At 35.6% G+C, this 24,497-nt stretch overlaps 1 protein-coding gene across 3 annotated transcripts in view; it reads right to left on the bottom strand.

Moving 5' to 3' along the window:
• The window catches only part of SECISBP2L (SECIS binding protein 2 like), a 78,890-nt gene that overhangs the window by 21,397 nt on the left and 32,996 nt on the right, over positions 1-24,497 (bottom strand). For 2 of the 3 annotated variants that reach the window (XM_020977641.2, XM_020977553.2), the window contains exons 12-17: positions 23,185-23,354; positions 20,769-20,901; positions 8,751-8,913; positions 5,569-5,789; positions 4,367-4,521; positions 982-1,201 (exon numbers count right to left, since the gene is read on the bottom strand). In XM_020977641.2, the coding sequence (XP_020833300.1) occupies positions 982-1,201; positions 4,367-4,521; positions 5,569-5,789; positions 8,751-8,913; positions 20,769-20,901; positions 23,185-23,354 (1,062 nt within the window). The remainder of the gene's footprint in view (positions 1-981; positions 1,202-4,366; positions 4,522-5,568; positions 5,790-8,750; positions 8,914-20,768; positions 20,902-23,184; positions 23,355-24,497) is intronic. The other variant, XM_020977697.2, reaches the window with a different exon arrangement.

The following is a 24,497-nucleotide window of genomic DNA, read 5'->3' as shown; positions in this document are numbered from 1 at the left end:
GAGTATCCTGAATAGAGTATCCAAGAATGACTCATTCTTCTGATGCATTCAGGAAAAAGTTTATGGACTTCATCATCCAGAATAACAAAATATAGGGTAAGGGTTGTGGAGTAGAGAGGAGGATTTAAATAGCTGGAATAGTTACTGAAATAATGGAGGAAGAGGAGAAGAAATTCAGAAGAAGCTCGCAGGTCACAGGATTCATTAATCCCAAAGGAAAGAACAATATGTGAGAGTCTAGGGAGGAAAACAAGAGTGTCCCAATAGGAAAAAATAAACTGAATAAATCACTTAGTAGATTCTTGGATTAAGTCTCTGGGAACGACATTTCCAGAAAGGAAAAAGACATGAAAGGAGATTACTGTGCTGAGGAGCACACAGCTTCAAGGGTCAGTTCCAGAACCCTAACAATTGGATTCCTAGGAATCCTAAGTTGTCTGATTCCTAAGACTAGTGTGGTATAGAAAACAGAGTAATAGATTTGCAAAGGACTTTGCTTTGAAACTTAGCTCTGCCAGTTACTGCCTGTGTGATCTTGTGTAAATCACTTAACCTCTGTGAACCTGTTTTCTCATCCTTAAAATGAGGAGGCTGAATTAAATAACTCCCTTCCACCACTAGGTATATGATACTATGAACCTCTGGAATTAATTGGGTGCAGTTCTAAATAATGCTGAAGTCTAGAGTACTAATTAAGCTATAATCCCATCTATCCATTCAATCTCAGCCCCAAATCAATTTTTGATTTTCTGTTTAAAAGAAAAATGCATTTTTAAGCCAAATTTAACAAGTTCATTTTTTTAAATATATATGTAATTTTAATTTTGGGAAATCTGATTCTGATTATAAACATAATGAAAAGAGGTAAGACTTTTAAAAAACCTTTTAAAGCACTTCTCCATATTAAGGTAAATGAGTAATTAACTCCCCCAAATTTTTTTTAGACATTTAAAGTTAAAATTAATAGATAAAACCACTTACCATATTCCTTTTCATTTACTTCAGAGATGGGTTCAGAAATAACACTGCAAAAAGAAATTGCACTTGCTGCAGAGGGATTCCTGGAATGGCCCATGTGGTGGGGTACCTTCTTAACATTCTTCAAGGCTTCCTCAGCCTGTTCTTGTTCCATTGCAGCCACCATGTCTTTATAAGCTTTCCTGGCTTCCTCAGTCAGTTCTACCAACTTATTAAACAAGCTCTAAGTAGAGAAAAAGATTTTAGTTAATAGTTCTTCTTGTTACAAAGTTTTATTCAAGTTAATTAAAAACACCTACACTATTTTACTTAATCAAACTAAGGTATACTCTGAGATAGTATATTCAAAGAATAAAGTTATATTCAGTTCTGACACATTCTTGGATCAAACATCCTAATGAACCACTTCCATAAAACATGTATTAATATGTGTATGTAAATACACACACACATACACATATATCCTCTCCCTACAAAAACAAAGACATATTAACACACACAGATTTTCACACACACAAAAGTGTGTGTATAAACACTAAGCCATGAATAACCTGAAAAATAAGACAGACATTGGTCAAAGGGTTAATAGTTTCCTAACTGAAAGGTTAAATGGGTAGATGAAACCAGTGATCAGGGAAAAAAGGTAGTGACTTTATAGACAGGAAGGTAGGTCATTAGGTAGGGGACAGTAGGTAAGAAGTAGAAAAAAAGGCAATTTGGAACTATGCCCAAAGGGCCAGGTTTGTATCCCAAAGAGATCATAAAAATGGGAAAAGGGCCCATATGTATAAAAACATGTATAGCAGCTCTTATTGTGGTGGCAAAGAACTGGAAATTGAGGGAATGCCATCAACTGGGGAATGGCTAAACAAGTTGTGGTATATGAATGCAATGGAATACTACTGTTCCAAAAGAAATGATGAGCAGGCAGATTTCAGAAAAAAACTGGAAAGACTTGTATGGACTGATGCTGAGTGAAATGAGCAGAACCAGGAGAACATTGTACACAGTAACAACCACACTACGTGATGACTGACTTTCAATTCTACAAACACTTAAATGTATTCTATATATTATATTTAGTAAGAGATACAAGGATGTAAAACAATGTAATCCCTACTCTCAGTCTTAGCATGAGTTATACACATACTTTACAAGATAGAACATGATTAAGTGCATGAGAGGGGTCACACAGAATGACTTTGAACTCATCACAATATCACTCCCCTGCTCAGAAACCTTCAGTGTGGCACTCTACCTGGAGTAAAATACAAATTCCTTTGGTTGGAATAAGGCCTTCCATACTCTAGCTCCAATTTTCCTTCCTCTCCAGTTTTACTTCACAATACTCTAGTTTATGAGTTCTATGTACTAGTCAATTGAGATAGTTTGCTTACCCCTAAATTAAAAATTTTGTCTCCCACTCCAATATATTCACACAGGTTGATCCCTCATGCCTATAACAGAATAACTGGAAAGATTCAAGGAGAGATCATTTCCAGTTGGGAGGTAAAGCAAAAGTGGCTCCTTAGCTGGGCCTTGAAGGAGGAGAAAGATGTCAACAGATGAAAATAGGAGAAAAGAAGTCTTTTCCACTCATAAGGACAGGACAAACAAAGGCAAGGAAGCAAAAGTGGACAGAGCAAAAATATTAGATTTTCCCTAAAGTGTCGGAGAGGGAATTATATGGTGAAGCCAAAAAAATAAAAAAGACCATCGGAACATTTTTTTTAAATGCATGGAAGAGAACTGAAAGAAGTTCAGAAGTAACCACAACTGGAATCATTTTGAAAATAACATGCAGAATTTATTATATATATATGTATTTTTAAAAAGTGATATGAAATGGATTCAGTTTCATATAGAATCCTCACCTTGTGTTCTGTTACACATATAAACATTCTTGGTGTTTAAAGTCTAAAAGAAAATTTTTTTTTTAAAAAACACGCAATGGGGCGGGCAGCTAGGTGGTGAAGTAGATAGAGCTCCAGCCTTGGAGTCAGGAGGACCTGAGTTCAAATCCAGCCTCAGACACTTGACACTTACTAGCTGTGCAACCCTGGGCAAGTCACTTAACCCGACTGCCTCACCAAAAAGCAAAAAAACAAAAACAGGCAATGAGGAATGACTTAAAGATTTTTTTTTTTTAGCAGACTGGTGCAGTTTATAAATTACTTTGGCAGTAGCTTGAAATAGAATGAGAAAGGCTGGAGAGAAGAAAAACAGTTAGAAGGTCATTACAATAAGCTATAATGAGAATCAGAAAGAGAAAAGGAATAGCACAAGTAATAGTGACAACAAGCACACATATGAGAAGAAGGGAGAGGATGAAAGGCTAGGAAAGGAAAGTATCAATATGAGAGAAATCTCAGAACAGAGGATGAAGGAAAGGTCAAGAATGACCTCAAGTGTTAGAAGCTTCAGTGACTTCAGTAATATCTATGGAAGAAGGCCAGTATTCATAATCCAGTCTATTTTCCAGATATATCACTACTGTGGAGAAGACTACAACAGGATGTCACAGCATGATGAAAATCTCATAAAATTAACACTCTTTGTCTATGAAAAATACCAGTGAATAACCTTCTAATGTTGATTTATTTTCCCCAGGATGCTTTTCTATCGGGAAAAGAATGCACTGACAGTTGACAAGCATTCTGAACTACTTGGCAAACATTCTGCTTATTTTAAATTGATTCCAGCTTACAAATCAGTTGTTTCAGTAGGCTCAGTGTAAGTAGCCAGCTAGCCTCTCTTTCTCTAATGCTACCTTAATCACAACAAATTCAATATACTGAAATAAATTAATCACACACAAAGACTTGAAACATATAATATCCTCTGAATACATAAACTGAGTACTTTGATAACTACCCTACAAGAAAAATACATGATAGCAACTAACTTGAGATGATCTAAAATAATAATGCTATTTTCTATAATGTTACAGATTTAGAGGAAGGGAAAGGAATTAGCATTTAGATAGTGCCTACTATGTACCAGGTGCTTTTTCACAAATATTATCCTCACAACAACCCTGCAAGGTAGCTGCTGTTATTATCCCCATTTTACAATCAAGGAAACTGAAGAAAAGAGGTTAAGTGATTTGCCCAGGGTCACAGCTAACATGTGTTTGAGACCAGATTTGAACTTAGGTCCACTGTACCACCAGCTACTTCTACAGAGATAGATTTAGTCTACTCATTGCTGTAAATGGATTTATTTCCATAAAAATTCTCTCAAGATTGGGGGAAAAGTATATAGTAACTTTGGAATTTTCTATTTACTCTTTGAAATTCATTAACTCATTTTTTCAAACAAATATTACATTGACATGTGCCTCCAAAATATGCTACGTATAACTGTATATCTTCTGAATTCTTATTACCTCAGCACCACAGTAGTTGAATATCCCAACAACACTGACAGGCACCAGCTTGTTTACACAACGGCCTAGAGCTTTCCGTCCAAGTGCAAAGACAAAAGGGATTTCTTGTTCCCGTGCCATAGCTATAACATTATAAAGTGCCTCATCTAGGCCACCTAAAGAAAAAAGTCCAGTTAACAAATTTAAGTGATTTTACTCCCTAAACTGAGCTAATACTCTACATCTAATATTCCATATGTTCTAAATTGAGCTAATATTCCATTTTTTAAGTGGAAAAAAAAACTTTAAATGACTCAAGTTCTTAGAGCACACTGTAACATAAAATCTCACATCAATAATATTACATTCTATTCTACATCTTTTCCATGTATGTATATCTTGCTTCCTCAACTAAACTGTAAGCTTCTCAAAAGTAGGATTCTTTTCTTCTATGTCTTTTGTAGGTATCTTTTGCCTAGCAAAGTGCCTGGGAGCTGAATAAACTTCAAATCAACAAGCATTTAACTTTTCATAACAAACTACAAATTAGTTTGCTGTTATAAATAGACAAACATTCTTTTTCTCTCGTTCTCAGCTCAATTAATAAACACACTATGAAGTAATAAAGAAAATCACAGACAAATGTTGTCAACATGGTGCCTATGGACAAGCCTACGGTTTATGGCTCCAACCTATTATTCCATTTGAGCAAAAGAAAACCAATGGCACTTCTCTGCTCATTAAGCAAACAAAGTATATAAAAAGGGCAAAATTGCATTTGTTCCATAGACCATAAGTTTGTAACAACAGATTTCATAGTACTAAACCTTTACTAATGACGTTAAGGGTAACATTCCTTCTGTTCCTTTTAGCAGAAAGAACATAAAGGAGAAGAAAAAGAAGCATTTGGAAAGCAGATGGCTTCAAATGGGTTGAGAAACACACTTACTAGATACTGCTACTATTCTTATTTTTATGGTCTTAAGATGGTTGAGCAAATATGTATCCTCATTAACAAAAATGAGTATTTTCTTTGAAATGCAAGCTCCACATTTTAATTAGGAATCCAGGTTTTGAAAGACTCTTATTTTTCTCTTCAATATTTTATAACAATGTCAATCGAGAAAAAGCTATGTCCTCCTTCACTGTGTACCACACTACACACTACAGTCACATGCATATATACCTAGGCACTTCAATAAGTAGGCAAACCACATTCCTACCTTTTGACTGTATTTTTTCACAATTGGGAGAAATAATAACACACTTGATCTTGTTTAACTTCATATGCTTGGTAACCTCCCGAAGGCCCATAACTAGACGTCTTCTTGCTTTTGCTCTTACAGGATCCTTCTGGTAAATGCGCTCCTGAAAACTAACAAGCTCTTGAAGAAGCAGAGTCACACATTCATCAATTTCTTTACAGAGAACCTGATTACAGTACCTGTTAAGAAAAACATTTTTTAAAAGTTACATCTTTGAACACTGGCCCTAAATTTATTTTCTTGCATCTTTCTTCTTACAATGACTCTTAGGAAACATTTACTATAGAAAACCTTAACTATAATACTAAATGAAACATTCCCTTCATCCAACAAATAAAAAAGTATACTATCATTAGATTTGATCAAAAAAACCATAATATTGAAGCTTCTTATATCCTTTAAGAAACTCTTTACTTATATACAAAAAGAGGAAAACCCCAAAATAATGAATTGAACTTTATTGTTTTCAAATTACAATTCTAGCTGTCTTTTGGTTGGGTGACAGATAAGATATCTCACAAATAAAACCAAATTATTCTAATTATGATCCAAATCAAATGTTAAGAGATGTGGTACAAATTCTTGAGTCATGTGGGATAAAAGACATTTTTATTTCATTCCAGAGGGATACTCATAAATGAAACAAACAAACAAAAAAACCTCAACACATTTCAACAACAGAGTTTCATGGTGGAGAGATAGTTGCTCTTAAAATACTAGCACATCTCCCAAAATGGTTCTACAGCCAATTTCAAATACATGATCAACAGGGCCCACTGACTCGTAAATTTATATATTCCTCTTAATGTCATTGGTAAAGGTTTAATTCTATGGAGACTATTGTTAACAAACTTATGGTATGGGACAAATGCGGTTCTGCCCTTTTATATACCTTCTTTGCCCCAGGATCAGAGAAGTATCATTGACTCTGTGTTTAAAGCCACTGCCAGAAAGGGAGTCTGTGGTCCAGAAGGGGATTAAATAATTCCTAAATCACCAGAGAAGCCTTGGGGTGAGACAGAAGGTTACTAAGTTCCCTTACATCCAATGAAAGCATAGACCCAGAAGTAGGGAACCTGTGGCCTTGAGGCCACATGTAGCCCCCTAGGTCCTCAAGTGAGGCCTTTTAACTGAACTGAAACTTCACAGAACAAGTCCCCTTAATAAAAGAACTTGGACTCAGTCAAAAGGCTGCACCCAAGGACCTAGAAGGCCATATCACAGGTTCCCCACCCTGGCACAGAATGTGAAATCAGGGGTGGTCTCAGTGTAGAAAACAGGGAGAAAAATGGACAGGAAGGAAAGAGTCAGGAACGTGCTGTACAACTGCAGAGGACAGCCAACATACAGATTAAGTAAGCTTGAACTTATCTATTCTAGTTTTCGCACATATATCCCACCTTGAGAAGCAGCATGGCATATTGGATAGACAGCCAGCTCAAGGCAAGGAAGATCTTGGTTCAAGTCTCAACTCACCTTTCATACATACTGGCTATGCGACCCTGAGCAGGTCAATTAACTTCTCAGTGCTCTAGGCAACTCTCAAAGACTATAAATTGCAAAGGTTCCTATCTACATAAGTAGAGGAAGTGTCCTAATCCAGGAGTTCCCTATACTAACAAAGTCTTAGGTTCAGTCCCTCTTTCTTTATCCCACCATATTCAGCCATTTGTCAAAGAAAATTAAATTGACTTGATCTGAGGACAGCTATATTTTCCAATTAAAAATGGTAATTTCTAGCTTTATGATGGACAAAATCAAGAAAAAGCATGTTAATAAAATGGTAAAACTGTGTCCCATTCTCTGTTGCAAACCAACATTTTATATGGCAAGCAAATTTTAAAACGTATAAGCAAAAGTTTAATCAATAAGAATAAAAAATATAACTGGATTGACTAGGGAATTGAAAAAAAGATGGACTTTTAATTCAGATAAATAAAGTCAAATCAATTCAACAAGCATTTATTAAAGGCAATGTGCCAGGCACTCTCCTAAGGGATGAGGGAACACAAAGACAGACAAAAATAGTGCCTATTCTCAAGGAACTCATATCCTAATGGGAAGACAACGTGCAAACAACTACATACATATAAGATATATACAAGGAAAACTGGAGGTGTTATTAAGAATTATGTATAACCATGAAAGCAATTTAGCTATTCTTTATTCTACTTCTATCAGTCCTTTTGTGGTGTTTGACTTTATGCAACATTTTACTCTGCATTTGTCAGTCAGCATTTGACATTTTTCTAATCTAAGCAGGAATAATTTGACAATGGCATTAGGAGAAGGAAGAAAAGACAATATAGTTCAAATAAGTATCTAAGTTCCTAAAATATAAAGGGAGAAGATTTCAAGTATAAGTTGCAATATTTTTAACACATAAAACTGAGTTCAGTAGGCTCTTCTTTCATTTTAGGAAGTAATTCATTCCACATATTATTACTAATGGTTCATAGGAAATTACTCTCAGTTGACACATGTGCTGATGATGCACAATGGTCAATTCCTTAAGAGTTTACATGATAGTTTTGAAAACCTAACAAAGGTCTACAAAAAATACCAAAAAAGCTTTTGTAGAAAGTATTTTTTGTAGTGGGGAGAGTTTGTCTCAAAGGTTGATACAAAGTACACAATAGCAAAAGGATTTCATGGAAAATCCAAGATAATCCTAAAAGTAAGACACTGACAAGGTATCCCAGGCATGCAGATCAACAAAGTTTTATATAAAGAATAAATTCATTGTTAAATTATTTCTATGTGAAATACATTTTGATAACTGATGGAAAAGGTAAATGCTTTAACTTAATGAAATTGTTCATTAAAAACAATTTTTCAAATAAGTATTTCCAAAGGACATTAAAAAAATATTTGTGAATTAAAGGCAAATTTTATTCAGAGTTCAATGAAAATACAATACTATACTCAATAAATTCTTGCATATGCACACACAGTAACAACAAAATAATAATATTTAAATTCAGGACTGCCATCAGGATACTACATCCTGATAACGTAGTCACTCTGGTTCACTGTAACTCTTCACATGAATTATTACCAAAACACATTTCATAAGGCACTATAGTGCCTTACGATAAAGACCTTCCCGTTGTAACAAAGAAAAATATCTAAGATCTTACTCTCTAAATCTTTTGCTGTGGATTTTGGTAATTGCTGAAGATGCCATTGGACTGCCTATCCCTGAGCTGGCAGGAGAGCCCTGTGACACAGGTGTCATGCAGTATGGAGAATTCTGACTTGCTGGAGAGAGTGAAGTATCACTAGGCACACTTAGTCCAGTATCTGAAATTTTAAAAAAAATTAGTTTAAAATCTTTCCAAACTCTAAAACTCCAAGCAAACTAAAAAATTTAGTATGGTAGATGGTTACCTCTTCAAAATGTTCAGAAATTATCGACAATACATTAACATCTTTTAGATTACAAAAAAGGAAACATTAATTTTATACTATTAAAATGTGAAATTTTCCTATTTCTACTTAAATAATTTTTAAAACTTTCTAATGGCCTGAAATTAATCTATGTAGAAATATCAAAGGCATGTGGATGTTAAACTCTAAAATATGAATACCCAGATTTACTGCTAGGAACAAAAGGTGTTAAATCCTTTAGCCATTGACTTTCTTCCCATATTTCACCTTTCCTAGCCTTTTCTTTGTACTGCTTCAAACACTTATTCTTCCCATCTACTCCTCAGACTTTAGTCTACTTTATTTGATTTAATAACTTAAAACTCCACAGAACAGAACAAAGCACCAATACAACCATATAATGGTAACTAGGAACAAAAATATGTTTTAGCAAACAAATAATACGTCTCCCTCCAATCTCTGTTATTTTGCAACCATTTTTACATACTCAGTCAACCTGCATACTATTTGAACTTTACTCTGCAGTATTTCCCATCCTTTTTCTAACCTCTCAAAACACTTACTTCAATTGAATAGCAAAGCTTTATCTCAATCTTTCTCTTCCATTTGGCTTTTTTACTTTTTATTCAGACCTTCCCATTTTGTAAGTCACACTTTCTCCTAGTGATTACTTTTCTATTTTCCCTTAACAACTAAAACCAATGGAAAATGCTCTCTCTCCATATCTCTATCTACTGCCTGCTGCCCTTTACTCACTTCAATACTCAGGATTTTAGAGAGCAGCCAAACACTACTCTTTCTAGTACCTTTCTTTCTAGATCTCTTGAATAAGATACTGCATGTGAAAAAGTTTTATATATTATAAAGAGTTATTGAAAGCTAAGTTTACTATTGTTACCTCGGGCACAGTCAACCACTCACTTCTCTGACCAATTTAATGTTTTTTCTTTCTAAAGACAGTATTCCACTTTGAATGAAGCACTTCCTTCAGCTACTCCTCCTTCATCAACCCCAATTTGACTTCATTTTCCCTCCTGGATTCAGTTCTTGATACTCTGCCACATATATAACTCCTCAGGGATCTTATCTTCTACTAATAAATACGATCTAATCTAATTTACAGAACAGTACCTCTTGCTCTCTAGAACAGTACCAGATTATCTTTCTAGATCACAAATAGGCAAACTATGGCCTATAGGTCCAATCCAGCCCTTTACCTGTTTTTGTATAGCACAATTGCTAAGAATGGTTTTTACATTTTTAAATAAAATTATATTTGCTTTTCACTCTGTTCCAGTTGCTTAATGGTAGCAGCCATCTGATTAGTCTTATGCTTCAAGTGATTGTTTAATTCATTTTTTTTCACTCCCAAATTTGAACCCTGCAGCTTAAAGGCTAATTCATGCTTCATTTATTATTTATTAAAAAAAAAAAAAGGAGCAGGTCAGATTTGGTCCACAGGTTATAGTGTGTTGACCCTTGTTCTAGATGACTGGGTACCACATCTAGCTAACTAGAGTAAAAAGAAATTTCCTATTTTCTTGACTATACTTCTACTGACCAGTTCTTCAGTTCCTTTTTTTTCTTTTTAAACAAATAAATTAAATTGATGCCTTTTGTTTTTTACATAAGTCATTTGTAGGTATATTCTTCTACCTCTACTTCTGCCGTTTAAGAATCAAACTCTCCCTTGTTAATAAAGAAAAACAATGAATCAAAAACAACATGATATAGTGATCTTATCTGACAATCTAAGTAATATTCTGCCCTTAAAATTCCACATCTCTAGTGAGAAGATAGAGGTATTTTTCATTAACTGTTCTCTGGGACCATTATTTTTTTTTCCTGTTACACAAAGTTCATTTTCCTTTTAGTAATCTTTTCATTTACATTACCGTAGTCAGTCAAAATTGTTGTTCTGGTTCTGTTTATTTCACTCTACATTAAGTACACATAAATCTTCCCATTGTTTCTATGAATTCTTCATATTCATAATTTTTGGGGATCCAGGTCTATAATTTCATTACAGTAGAGAACTTCCAATGAGGCAACTCCTACCAATGCAACAACTTGGGCCCTTCTCTGCCTCTTATAATCTTAAGTGTATTGCCTAGGACACTGAGAAGCTGTGTGAACTAGACAAGATCAAAAAGGACCTCGATTCACACCCTCCCGACTCAGGTGCCAGCTCTACTGCCTCTCATTTCTAACTGCATTGTAATATTCCATTACATTCATATAACACAGCTCCTTCAGCCCTTCCCCAGTTAATGGACACCCACTTTGTTTCTAGTTCTTTGCTAATACAAAAAGCGTTGTTGTAGATATCCTGCTCTCTGTTGAAATTTTCTGTTTTTTATCTCTTTGGCGTATGAACAGATTAATAACTTTTCTCATATAATTCTGTAATTAGTAATGTAATTTTAAACATGTTATATGTAGTAACTTTTCTCATAAAATTCTGTAATATTATGAAATTAGTAAGAGAGGGTATGATAAGATTAGCTTTTCTCACATAATTCTGAATTGTTTTACAAAATAGTTGGACCAATTCACAATTCTACCTTGCAATACTGACTGATTCCATTTTTATGACCTTTGCTAATGTGCAGAGTGACAGCTAAAAACTGTGACTTATTTTAATTTGCATTTATCTTTTTATTGGGGTTTAGGTCATATTTTCACACGGATACTGATAATCTGCAATTCTATTTATCCATATTCTTTAATAATTTATCCACTAGGCAAAGGTTTTTGATCTTAGATGTTTGTGTCAATTCTATTTCTTCGAATATCAGATTTTTTATCCAACTGATCCAAGATTCTCCCCCACCCCCAACAAATTAAACAGTTTCCCTTATTTTGATTTTGCATTTACAAAACTTTTTCAATTTAATTTTAATTTAATGTAATTGAAATGATCTATTTTGTCTTTTATGGTTACCTCTATCCTTTGTTTGGTTAAGAATTATCTTATTGAGAAACATAGCTCCTTCAGTTCCCTTATAATTTTTTTTTTATGCTGTGACCTGGATATTCAGGCCAATTTCCTATTTAGAAACTATTGTATTATATGGTGTTCCACTGTTTCTGACACTACCACCAACTAGATGGTCCCCTCAACCAGCACTGAAAGAAAGTCATGAGTGGGAAAAGTTTAAGAAGCCCTGCCCTAGACTAAAGCTGAACTGTTCACCATTGCTCTTCACTAAGTCAAATGTAAAAATCAATTACTCTTGTTCCAAGAGAAGCTGCATAAATCTGCCCTTTCCTTTCCATTCCAACCATAAAAGTAGGTCCTCCTGAAATTCTAGCTGAAGTTATCACCTCTTCACCAGCTTCTTCACTTCTATCTAAAAAGTTACTGTCAAATATCAAGTATACTTTGATCTTGTCAGTTCTGCATCAAAACTGTAATTCATCTCAACTGTTTTTCAAATAAATTTCAAACTCTTGACAAAGTTGAACTTCAAGCTATTATGCCAGCTGACTACGGTTAACGGTCTTCATGTTCTGCTAGTCATATGTATCCACCTAAAGTCCCCAGAGTTCATTAAAGGATGATAGAGGATACAGGTTATTGGGCTAGTGGAAAAATTCTCTTCCCAATGGCTCCAGCCTAAAATCTGCTCATTTGGAGCAGAGTGTCACCAGTTAAGGGAAGCTCTTTCTACAATGGTCCCAGTCAATTGCACAGAGCTATCCAGTAAAACAGAGGCCCACAAGACTTATGATCTTCCTTGACAGCAGGTCCAAAGGCTCATTTACACTCTAGGATCACTGAGCCTTTTCATCCACACTGCTGTTTATTCTCCCCCAACTAGAATGTAAGTTCTTGGAAACAGAGACCTTTCCTGTTTGTATTCTAAGCACTCTGCTCAATGCTAGATACAGTCAGCACTCAATAAGTGCTTTTCCATTTCATTCCAAGGCCTAGCACAAATATTACTTAGTCCATGAAGTTTTCACTGAAGCTACCTATGATTTTTCTCCTTCCAATCTTGCATAACCCTTTATATCTCTTATGTGATGGATTAGTTATAAAAATATCAAGTAATTAATGAACATATAAATAAACTATATGTAACAGCAATACTATACAACCATCAACTGTGAGTGACTTAGCTATTCTCGGCAATACAACGATTCAAGACAATTCCAAAGGACTCATGAAGAAAAATGCTATCCACCTCCAGAGAAAGAACTAACGGAGTCTGGATGCAGATCAAAGTATACTATTTTTCACTTAAATTTTTTTTACCTATGTTTTTTTTTCACAACATGACTAATATGGAAACATGTTTTACATGACTGTACATGTATAACCTTTATCAAACTGCTTATCTTCACAGGGAGGGAGAAGAGGAGGGAAAGAAGGAGAGAATTTGGGACTCAAAATTTTAAAAAACAAATGTTTAAAAATGTTATATGCGGGGCAGCTAGGTGGCACAGTGCATAGATTACCAGCCCTGGAGTTCCTGAGTTCAAATCTGGCCTTAGACACATAGGACCTGAGTTCAAATCCAGCCTCAGACCAAACACTTGACACTTACTAGCTGTGTGACCCTGGGCAAGTCACTTAACCCCAACTGACTAAAAATTAAAAAAAAAATTAAATTAAAATTTAAAAAATAAACAAAAATGTTACATGCAAATGGGAAAAAATAAAATATTAGAAAAAAATATACTGTACTATGTCATATATTTGAGCGCATATATATATAAATATATATATATATATATTTTAACCATACTAGACTGTAAGGGACAGGGACCAGGTCTTACTTATCTCTGTAGCTCACATAATGCCTTATAAATAGGTACCAAATAAATCAAAGGTCACTTTACCTGAAAAATCTTTCTTACACTTTTTGTCAGTCAGGATATTCAGGACACATTCTGGGAACAGTGAGTTAACAGTTTGGCTGCAGCAGAGGTTGATGTAAGGGAGTAGTGAGAGAATGGAAAGGTGAGCCTGGGCCAAATTGAAAAACGCTTTGAATTTGAGTGGAGAGTAGAAGCTCTAGTCCCATAAACATAAAGGAAGATTTGTGGTTGGGAGACAGACATGAGGAAAACTTTTTTTTTTTTAAGAAAGACTACTCTGGCAGCAGTGTTGTGCAGCGTTGTGGCATAGCAGATAAAGAGCTAGCCTCTACATGAAGAATCAATCGACAAGCATTTCATAAGTGCCTGGGATACAAAGAAAAAAACAAAACAGCTCCTGCCCTCAAGGTACCTAACGAATACAGGCTATGTAACTCTGGGCAAGTCACTTAACTTCTCAGTGCACCCAAGAACAGGGGCTGAGCTGTTTGATGGAAGCAGTTTTCCATCAACTCTAGACCATGCTTCATATCCTATCCAACTGTCTATCCTGGTCATCTCTTTGCCATCTGCCCTGCACTGTACACATGATGTGAAACATAAAAAAGAAACACAGGAAAGCAAGAATCTGCTGGTGACCAAATAAAAAGGGTTAAATCAAAGGTGATTCCTCTAAGTCTCTGATCCTCTCTGACTAGAAAAATGTTAAAGATGGTTTGAAGAATAAAATTTCTGTTTTAGACAAACTGAATTTGAAATGCTGACAAAACATAACACTGTTATGTTTTGTGCTCATCATGTCTGGTGCACATTCAAAAGCATGGGTGAATCAACGGTGGTACAGGAGAAAGCACTAAATTTGGATTCAAAAGACCAGCTTGGAAGTCCCATTTCTGACACTGATTGAGCTTTGCAACTGCGGACAAGTCATAATCTTTTTCATTCTGTTTCTTCATTTTTCACATACCATTCTGGTTTAAACACAGACAATATCTCAAAATGATGCTTGAAAGGAAAATAACTGTACATAATTAACATACCATACCCTGTTGTCTCCAAGATCAAATCCAAAATCATTCCAAACCCTTTATAATCTAGCTCTCTCCTACTTTTCCAGTCTTCTTTATTCCCCTCTACATACTCTGATCCAGTGACACTGGCCTCCTGGCTGTTTCGTGAACAAGATGCTCCATCTCTTGTCTCCAGGCATTTTCTCTGGCTGTCCTTCATCCCTGGGATGTTCTCCCTCCTCATCTCTGCCTACTGGCTTCCCTGGCTTCCTTTAGTCTCAACTAAATCTTATCTTTTACAGCAAGACTTTCCCAACCCCTCTAATTTCTAATGCCTTCCATCTGTTAATTGTTTATCCTATTTATCCTGTAGAGAGCTTGTTTACACACACACACACACACACACACACACACACACACACACACACACACACACACACACACACACACACTTGTCTGCATGTTGTCCTCCCCATTAGATCATGCATTCCTTGAAGGCAGAGACTATTTTTTGCCTCTTTTTGTATCTTCAGTGCTTAGCATAGCATCTGGCACATAGCAGGCACTTAATAAATGTTTAATGATTGGTTAATACCGAAAAATATATTGTTAAAGCTTTAAAAAACTCAAGTCAAATTAAGTCATTCTATTTAATCATAACTTAATTTCTGTCGTAATTTTCAGTGTATAAGATTTTTGTACAAGCAAAAGTCTGAACTATGTTAGGTGTAATACTTTGTGTCAATCAGTCAACAAGCATTTATTAAGTGCTTTCTCTGTGCCAGGCATTGTGCTAAGTTCTGGAGATACAAAGAAAGGCAAAAACACTGTTATCTGCTCTTGAAAAAAACACATTCCAAATAGGAGAAACTTCATGTATAAAATGATACATATAAGATACATATAATGTAAATGGAAGGCAATCTCAGAGACAAGCATTAAGGAGTAAGGAGAACCTGGAAAGGCCTTCTCTAGAAGGTGAGATTTAATCTGAGTCTTAAAGGAAGTCAGGGAAGCTAGGAGTTGTAAACAATGAGAGAAAGCATTTGAGGCATGACATTCAGTGAAAAGGCATGGAGTTGATAGATGGAATGTCTTATGTAAAGAATAGCAAAGTCACTGTATTTCTACAGCATATGAAGAAGAGTAAAGTATAAGAAAAGTGGTCATCTAGCCTCTGCTTTAAGACTTCAATAGGAGGAATCCATTAACCCTTGAGGTGGTCCCTTCCACTTTTGGATAAATCTAATTGGCAGGAAGTTTTTGTTTACATCAAGCCTAAATGTGTCCCTTTACAACTTTTATTCATTGTTCCTATTTGTACTTCATGGGATCCAGAAGGTCAATATAATCCGTCTTCTATGTCACAACATAAGTGAAAACAGCTATCATATCCCTCCTTGGTTTTTTCTTACTCAGACTAAATAGCCTCACTTCCTTTAACTAACCTTTGGGCAGCATGATGACTATGCCTTACAACCCATTCAGCCATCCAACCAGGCCATTTTACCATCTGTCCTGTTACTACACATGTACCCTCAACTCCATCCCCACCAGTTTTCCACCTCTTGCTCTAAGCACAGTAATCAATTAATACTACCATTTCTTCAGGAAAGAATGTGTCAATTGAATGTCCTATGGCTCAACTCACCATCCCTATGACTCACCAGACCGAAATCCGCCTTCTCAGCTACCATTTCCCTACATATTGTTTCCCTCTATTAGAATGCTCCTTGAGGAAAGGGACTGTCTCAGTGCTTTTAACTGCTTATCTAGTGCTAAACTAGCACAATGCCTGATGCATAGTGTTTCATACGTGCTTTCTGTGGATTCATTCATGATCTAAAACCATTCACTGTTCTGGACTAGCCTTTTCAAGATTTATCTAGCATTATTTTTCTTAGCTCCTATATGATCATTTGTGCTGAGTTTGCAGTACAGTAAATCCTCCAGAACTTCTTCAGATGAACTACTATCTAGTCATGCTATTTCTTCAATCTTGTGCTTGTGAAACTGATTCTTTAAACCCAAGTGTAAGATTTTATACTTATCCCTACTAAATTTCACCTTATCCGATCTGGCCCAATGTTTAAATCTGTCAAGATCATGAATTTTACCAAGTATGTTAGCTATTTGCAAATTTGTTCTCTCTGTCTTTATTCCAAGTCAGTGAATACAATTTTAAACAGCATATGACTAAGCAAGATGCCTAGGGCATGCCACTGGAAACCTGCTAACTAACTGACAAAGCATGGTGTATTGGGTAGAATTCCAACCAGAGACTTAAGTTCAAATCACATATATGTACAACTATGGTCAAGTATTTAACTTCTGTAAGCCTCAGTGTCCTCATCTGTGAAATATGGATAATAATAATAATAGCTACCTCACAGGGTTGCTGTATGGTTTAAATGGAATTAAGTCTGTAAAGAGCTTTGCAAACTTTAAAGTACCATAGAATGTCAACTATTACCATTACTAACATTGTCATTAATGACAACATTTTGGAATTAGGTGTTCAATAGTTTCCAAATCCAGTTAATTTCTGACTAGCCTTTACCTTCCTATCTTTTTCAATAAGAATAACTTGAAAGACTATTAAATGCTTTGATAAAATCTGAGTTAACAATGCTACAGTACTTCCTTGATTAACCAGTTCAGTGACACTGTAAAATAAACAACTGAAGTCAGTCAGGTCTGTTATGTGTTATTCCTGATAAATCCATGCAAATTCTCTGTGATCCCTGTATCCTTTTCTAAATGTTTACAAAATATTCCTTTAATAATATGCTGCAAAAATTTAAAGTTAAATTTAGAAGGCTTTAAGTTAGGTATCTCATTCTGTTCCTTTTTTTGAAAATTAGAACACTATTTGCCCTTTTGCAAACTTGCAGTATTTCTCCAGTTCCCTGTGATCTTTTTGAGGTCACTGGCAGCGGCTTAGTGATAATATCTACCAGTCCTTTCAGTACCCAAGGACATAGTTTTATCTGGGCCAGATGACAAACTCAAAGACTGCTAGGTCCTCTCTTATTATTTTCATCCCTATATCTGGCATCAATTTCCTATTAACCACTTTTATCCCTCTCAGGCCAAAGAACATTCTCCTTAGCAGAGGAAAGAGAAGCAAGAGATGCTCTTCACAACTGTCTTTGAATTTCATCCTAACCCAGAGCAGTAGTCATATTCCTTATTTGGTTCTCTTATTTTTCTCCCAGTAAAACAAAAAACAAAAGACACTGATCCTTTCTTTTATTACACCTGGCAATCAGTGCCAAGTTCAGCCCAAACCTTAATACTTCTAACCCTATTTCTATAGGTCTGTCCTGTTACCTGCACTTGCTTTTATCTTCTGTACTTGTCTTTAAAAAAATTTAAGTTGTGCTGAGTTCCCTCTTCATAAAACTGGTAAGCCTCCTTAAAGAATCCTTTTTTCTACTCCTTATTAGAATGGTTTCTCAATGTAATTATCTTCAGAAATTCATTCCTGAGTGATTCCCATCACTCCTGGGCCAACTCCCACAGTAGAAGATTAAGCCATGAAAGCCTGCTTATACTTTTCTTCAACACCTGCTCTCCCCAAAACTTGGATATATGTCAAACTACTCCCAGCCTTCCCCTTTCTCTTTATCAAAAAATTCTATGCTGGAATTTCTATGATACTTCATCTAAGTTTCTCATCATTTCTACTTCATCAACCAGTTCTTTCCTGCTGTTGAGGATCAAATCCAGAATATGATTTCCCTACTTTGCTTCCCTTGCCTTTTGAAAGATGAAATTATCATTAAATCAGGTTGAGAAACTATTAGCTACTCTACTTCTGGCAGAAAGGAAATGTTCTGACAGATGTTAAATAATGGAAATCTTTCATCACTATCATATCATGCCAAACTTATGATATTCATTCAATTTCTAAGTTATTTTCATCTTTTGGGTCCTCCAATAAGAATATTACTTCTGTTTCTTTCTCCAGTGATCATCACTCAAATGTTTTCCAGTATGTTTCCCTCCTCTAGCTCCTGGATTTACTCTACCCCTCTCCATCCCCACCCCTGTTTTTACATCTCCTGTCTCCTTTTAAATAAAGTCCTTCTAGAGCTACATTATAGCCAGAAGTGGTATCCCACAGTCTCAGTAATAATTACAAAGTAAAATTTTCCTCCTTTCATTAGGATCTCAAATTCACCTTGTTGCTTACTTTGTGCATAGACATTTGACACTATAGGTTTTTGTTTCCTAGAAATTTCCGGGCATTTCTATTGCTCTTCTTTTTCCAACATTCTAGTCACCCTCTAACACAAGGTTCAGCAATCTATGGCCCAAAGGCCAAATCCAGCCTGCCATCTGTTTTGGTATAGCCCACGAAAAAAATAGTTTTTACACTTTTATACCTAATTTTACTTAAAATTAAAATATAAGCTTTACTTAAGCTACAAAGTTCAGATTTGAGGATTAAACAAGAAAGCAAATTAAAAAGTCACTTGGAAAAAGAAAACTAATCAGATGGCTATAACCATAAACAACTGAAACACAGCAAAAAGTGAATAAAACTTCATTTAAAAATGTAAAAAACATTGTTGGCATGTGGGTCATACAACAATAAGTGGCAGGCCTGATTTAGAACGCGGGCTACAGTTCGTTGACCCAACTGCTCTAATGTATCTAATCTGGTGGTGATGTGTGTGTATACATATAATATCACGTGTATATCTTTTTGTTGTTCATATTTCATACATATCATATGTCATAGTATTCCCACTTTTTTAAGGATCATAGGTAGGGGCTATGTGTTTCTTCAACTTTAGATACGAAATATCCTTTGCACTTAAAAACATGTTGAATTCAGCTGAATTTTGTTAGTCAGTATTTTTTTCTCTAGTTATATATAAAATCAAGGGCAGATACTAAAAACCCAGTATAATTCTACATATTCCTACATATTCCCTCAGCTCTACTGATAACCTACTTAGCCATCAAGGCTTAAATCAAACACTACCTTCTCCATAAAATAAGACACAATTTTCCCCTCCTTTGTTTGTACCAATCCTACAGCAATGTTTTATAGCATCTTCTCATCTTTCCTAATAAATTCTAGAATCTTTAGAGGATAGGGATCATGTCTTACACATTTATTTTTACATAGCATTTAGCATGATACCTTAATAATATTGTAAATCTTCTTAGTACAGAAAAAGTTTCAAAGTGCTTTCACCTATGTTACCTCATTAAAGCCTAATAACTTCAAGCAGGAGAGGCCACATGGCAAAGTAGACAGAGAGCTGGCCTCAGTCAGGCAGACCTGGATTCCAGTCCTGCCTCTGACACATACTACTAAGCAAATCATGGAAGTTCTTGGTGCTTCAGGCAATTCTCTAAGACTCTAAATTGTACAACAGTTGCTAAATAGCATTAATAAAGTAAATTTCGTTGGTATCAACGAAATTACAGATCCAGACATCCCCCCAAAGAAAATCAACAACAAGCAAACAACAAAACGACTCCAAGCTAGACATTATCTCTCTCCTCAATCTTACAGATGAGGAAACTAAAGATCAAAGTCTTTAAATAATATATCAGAGGAACTCTCAATATTTGCTGAAATGTTAAATAAATGAATGTGCCTAAGAACTTCTCAAAGGAGAATGGTGAAATCAGATATAAAGGATAATCCCGATAAGATGTATGGAAGATGAACCATCATTAGGAGTAATTTTTCAAAACTATGGAAAGTATGCCAGTAGAGAAGGATCAAAGATCACACACATTCTCAAAGAAATCACTATCAAAAGTAAATAAATGTGGAGATCCAACATGGTACGTGCTCTAATCAGCCTCCAATAAGCACCTATACATGGTTTCTTTCTCTATAAATTACTAATGTCCTATGAACAATTCCATTAAAAAAAAAAAGGAAAAAGTCAAACTCTTTACCTTCCTGGGAGGCAATCTCCTGTGGCAAATCATCAATAAAATCTAAAGGCATCTCTATTGGCTCCTCAGATCCCAGAAGACTATGGTCTACAGTGAAACGCCCTTTCTTTTCCTCTCTCTCTTTCAAAATAACCTAAAAGCAAATACCAGTCTTCAGTTACTAATCAAACAAATATGTCTCTAGTGCCTAAAAAGTACACTATTTAAAAGTACAGAATGGAAAAGACTCAGCTGAACAATATAACAGTTCATATAAAACAGACCTGGGTGTTTTAGTTGACCATAAGCTCATTAAGAAACAGAAACACATTTAATTTTTACTTACAACTTCACTAATGTGAAAATATATTCAATGGGTATGTAAATGGAAAGCCTATATCAGATTGTGCGCTGTCTTGGGGAGGGCAGGGGGGAGGAAGGGGGAGAAAAATTTTCAACTCAAAAGCATATGGAAGTGATTGTTGATAAATCAAAATAAATTAATAAAAATTTTTTTAAAAATTAAAAAAAAAGAAACAGAAACACAATATGGTTACTGGAAAAGCAAATATAATCCTTAGCTAAATTAAAAGAAGTACATCTCTACTGGTTAGATTATATTTCAAAGTCCAGTGATCAGTTCTGGGAATCATATTTTACGAAAGATGCCGACATAATGAAACATGCTCACAGGAGAATGACCATGACAATAAATGGCAAGAAAATCATTTCATGTGAGGAAGATTGAATAACATTTTACACATGTAAGGCAATTTGTTTTGGGGGGATTATAAAATGTTTTTATTCAAATAATCACACTTTAAAGTACACTGGGCAGCCACTATTTGTCTCATTTTATAGATGAGCGATATTATTTTCAGAAAGGTCACATGACTTGGCCATAATTACACAACTGCTACATTGTATGAATGAGACTAGAACCCAATCTAAGAGTAATCTAATTTTAGGCCCAATGTTCATTGAATACTGTTTAGCTTGAATAACAAAAATCTTAAGATTATGACAGGATAGTGATTAGAACTGTGAGTTCACTGGTCCAGGGAACCCCCTTTACCAATGCTGGTTTGTACCTTCTCTGCAATTTAGGGCCTCAGAGAGATGCTTAGAACCCTGAGAGGTAAAGCATCTTGCCTAGGGTTACACAGCCAGTATGGATGCAAGAAGTGGGACTGGGGTCTTCCTAATTTCAAGGCCAGCTTTCAATCTATAATTCCTCCCTGCTTCTCAGAACTGATAGGTACCTTCAAATACTTGAGAGGAAATCACCTGGAAGAGGGCTTGGACTTGATTATATAAGCATCAGAAAATTGAATCTGAACCTTTGGGAAGAATTTAGAGGGAGTCAAATTTCAGATATTTTCTAACAATTAGATTTGGCTAACAATAGAACAAACTACCTTCAACAGTCTACCACAAGAAGTACTCATGCAGAAGTTAGATAAGCACCTAATGGAGATGTTATATAAGTGATTCCTTCATCAGTTGAGAAGCTAAGCTTGTCCCCTCTAACTTTAAGATTCTATGAATTTATGATATAGCACTGCACTGGAGATTTGGGCTTATAAATTACATATACTTCAAAGATGGGATGAAGTTAAAAGACTGACTGGTAATTGAAACAAAAAAAATGCACTTTCAAATTATTCTGATACAGAAGTCTAAAAAAGGACTTGGAACTAGAGCTTAAAATGTGCTTGACAATTTCAAATCGATATTGGCCAGAAAAGGTTGCTTATCATATGGCATTCTTAAAATATTAAAGGCCTCAAGAATCATACATATGAAATTTCCATAACTATATGTACATCCCAGAAGTGGCAGATTACTTCTAATTAATTAATATTTGGACATGAAATATTAGCTCAAATATTCTATAAATAGGATTAGTTTTATACCAGAATTCATTATACTACAGCAGAGAGCTTGGGTTCTTTTTGAATGCTTAGTATTCTACCATTTATTTAATCTTTAAGAAAGTAGCACCAACTTTCCAGTCTTTTACTCCCACAGGATTAAAGTTAGCTATAATAATTTTCTTCAATCCCAAATCAAACAGCCAAAATATGGAAGCAAACATCTAAGGAAAATCCAAAAAGCAGCTGAAAATACTACTACTACTACTTGGTAATTTAGCCCAAATGTATATATACTATCAGTATTCTGAGGATTAGTTTGAGAGGCAACGTGTCCTGATAGAGGGCTGGCCTTGGGAGTCAGGAATCCCAGGGTTCAAGTTTGGCTTCTGCCTCATATTAGCAGGTAACCAAAGGCTGAAATCACTTAACTGCTCAAAACTCTGGGCAACTCTCTAAGGGAAAGGTAAACTACTAACTTCTGGGGAAGAGTTTCCATACTAGGAGCTCTCTACAGTGATGAAACCATAGGTCTAGATAAAAAAAAAAAAGTTTCGGTTTACCTTTTTAAGTGCTGTGGGTCGTTTAAGTTTTGCAATTTCTTTCTCTTTTCCTCTTTTAATTTTGGGGGAAGTAGTGTCCAAAGGGTTAAGAGGTGCCAAACAGGGTTGACTTTTGGTTAAAGACTTTCTGTTGGCAGAATCTTTAGACTGTAAAGGAACAGCACTGACCACTGAAAACAAACAAGGACATTAGTTTCACTACAGAACATTCCTGGAGCCAGTTTCACACGCTTTCAAAATTCCCAGTGACAAAACTACAAAAACAAGAACATCCTCTTCCTGTGGGGGAAAAAAGGCAGATAATGACAGTAGGAAGCAGCCTGACCCAATGATGCTTTTATCCACCTTTCTTATCCTTGCTAAGGATAAAACAAGACAACTGTTATGGGCCTGGTATCCTAAGCCAATGTGGCACCACAGAAAAGTTTTCCTAAGTGGGTATGAAAGTGTAAAATGCAATGGAATTATGGAAGTCAGAGGTGAAAAGTACAAAAAAGCCTGTCCTGCCTCAAAAACCTGCTTAATCACTGTGCTTCTTTTAGCCTTAACTCCTGCAATCCTGATCCTGACCATCCATTCAGTGTCAACCATTTGACACTTAAGTTCTGTATCTGTATCAGGATGACACCTGACAAGTCAAAGGAGTCTACCTTTTCAGTGTCACTGTATACTACCTCCTTTTGATTCAATCCAGCAAGAATGGATTAAGCACCTACTCTGTGCCAGGTACTACGCTAGGCACTGGGGATAAAAAGCCCCTGCTCTCATGGAGCTAACATTCTATTAGAAGTTATGTAGAAAATTAAGTACAAAGTCAATGAAGAGGGAAGAGCACTTACACCCAGGGCAGAGGTGGGGGAAGACTAAGGAGGACAGGCTTCTTAATAGGTGGTGCTTCTTGAATCCTAGGTTCCAGCTCAACTGGATAACAAGCTGTTCACTGTACTCTATATCTGGTCTCCCACATCTGTGCCTTTGCATAAGCTACTCTCCATGTCCAGATTGCACTCCTTACTCCTCTCTACCTCACAGATTCCTTCCTCATCCTCTTTTTCAAGGCTCAACTTGGATGCCACTTTGTGATCTATGATCCATCCCAGTTGTTGGTTTGCACACTCCTAAATTCTCTACGCACTATTCTTATTTGTAATATTCTACATCTCTCCCAACTCCACACCTGGCACTCCTCAGCAGAATGTAAGCGCCTTGAGGGCATAGATGGTTTTGTTGCTTTGTTTTTGTCTTTGCATCTCTAGTACAGTGTATATACTGAGCACTTAATAAATGTTTGTTGAAATGAACCAAATCTTCTT

Source organism: Phascolarctos cinereus, unplaced genomic scaffold (genome assembly GCF_003287225.1).
Source record: "Phascolarctos cinereus isolate Bilbo 61053 unplaced genomic scaffold, phaCin_HiC Scaffold_3;HRSCAF=262, whole genome shotgun sequence".
Taxonomy (NCBI): domain Eukaryota; kingdom Metazoa; phylum Chordata; class Mammalia; order Diprotodontia; family Phascolarctidae; genus Phascolarctos; species Phascolarctos cinereus.
Note: the sequence above shows the minus strand (reverse complement) of the source record. Positions and strands in the feature narration are given on the sequence as shown.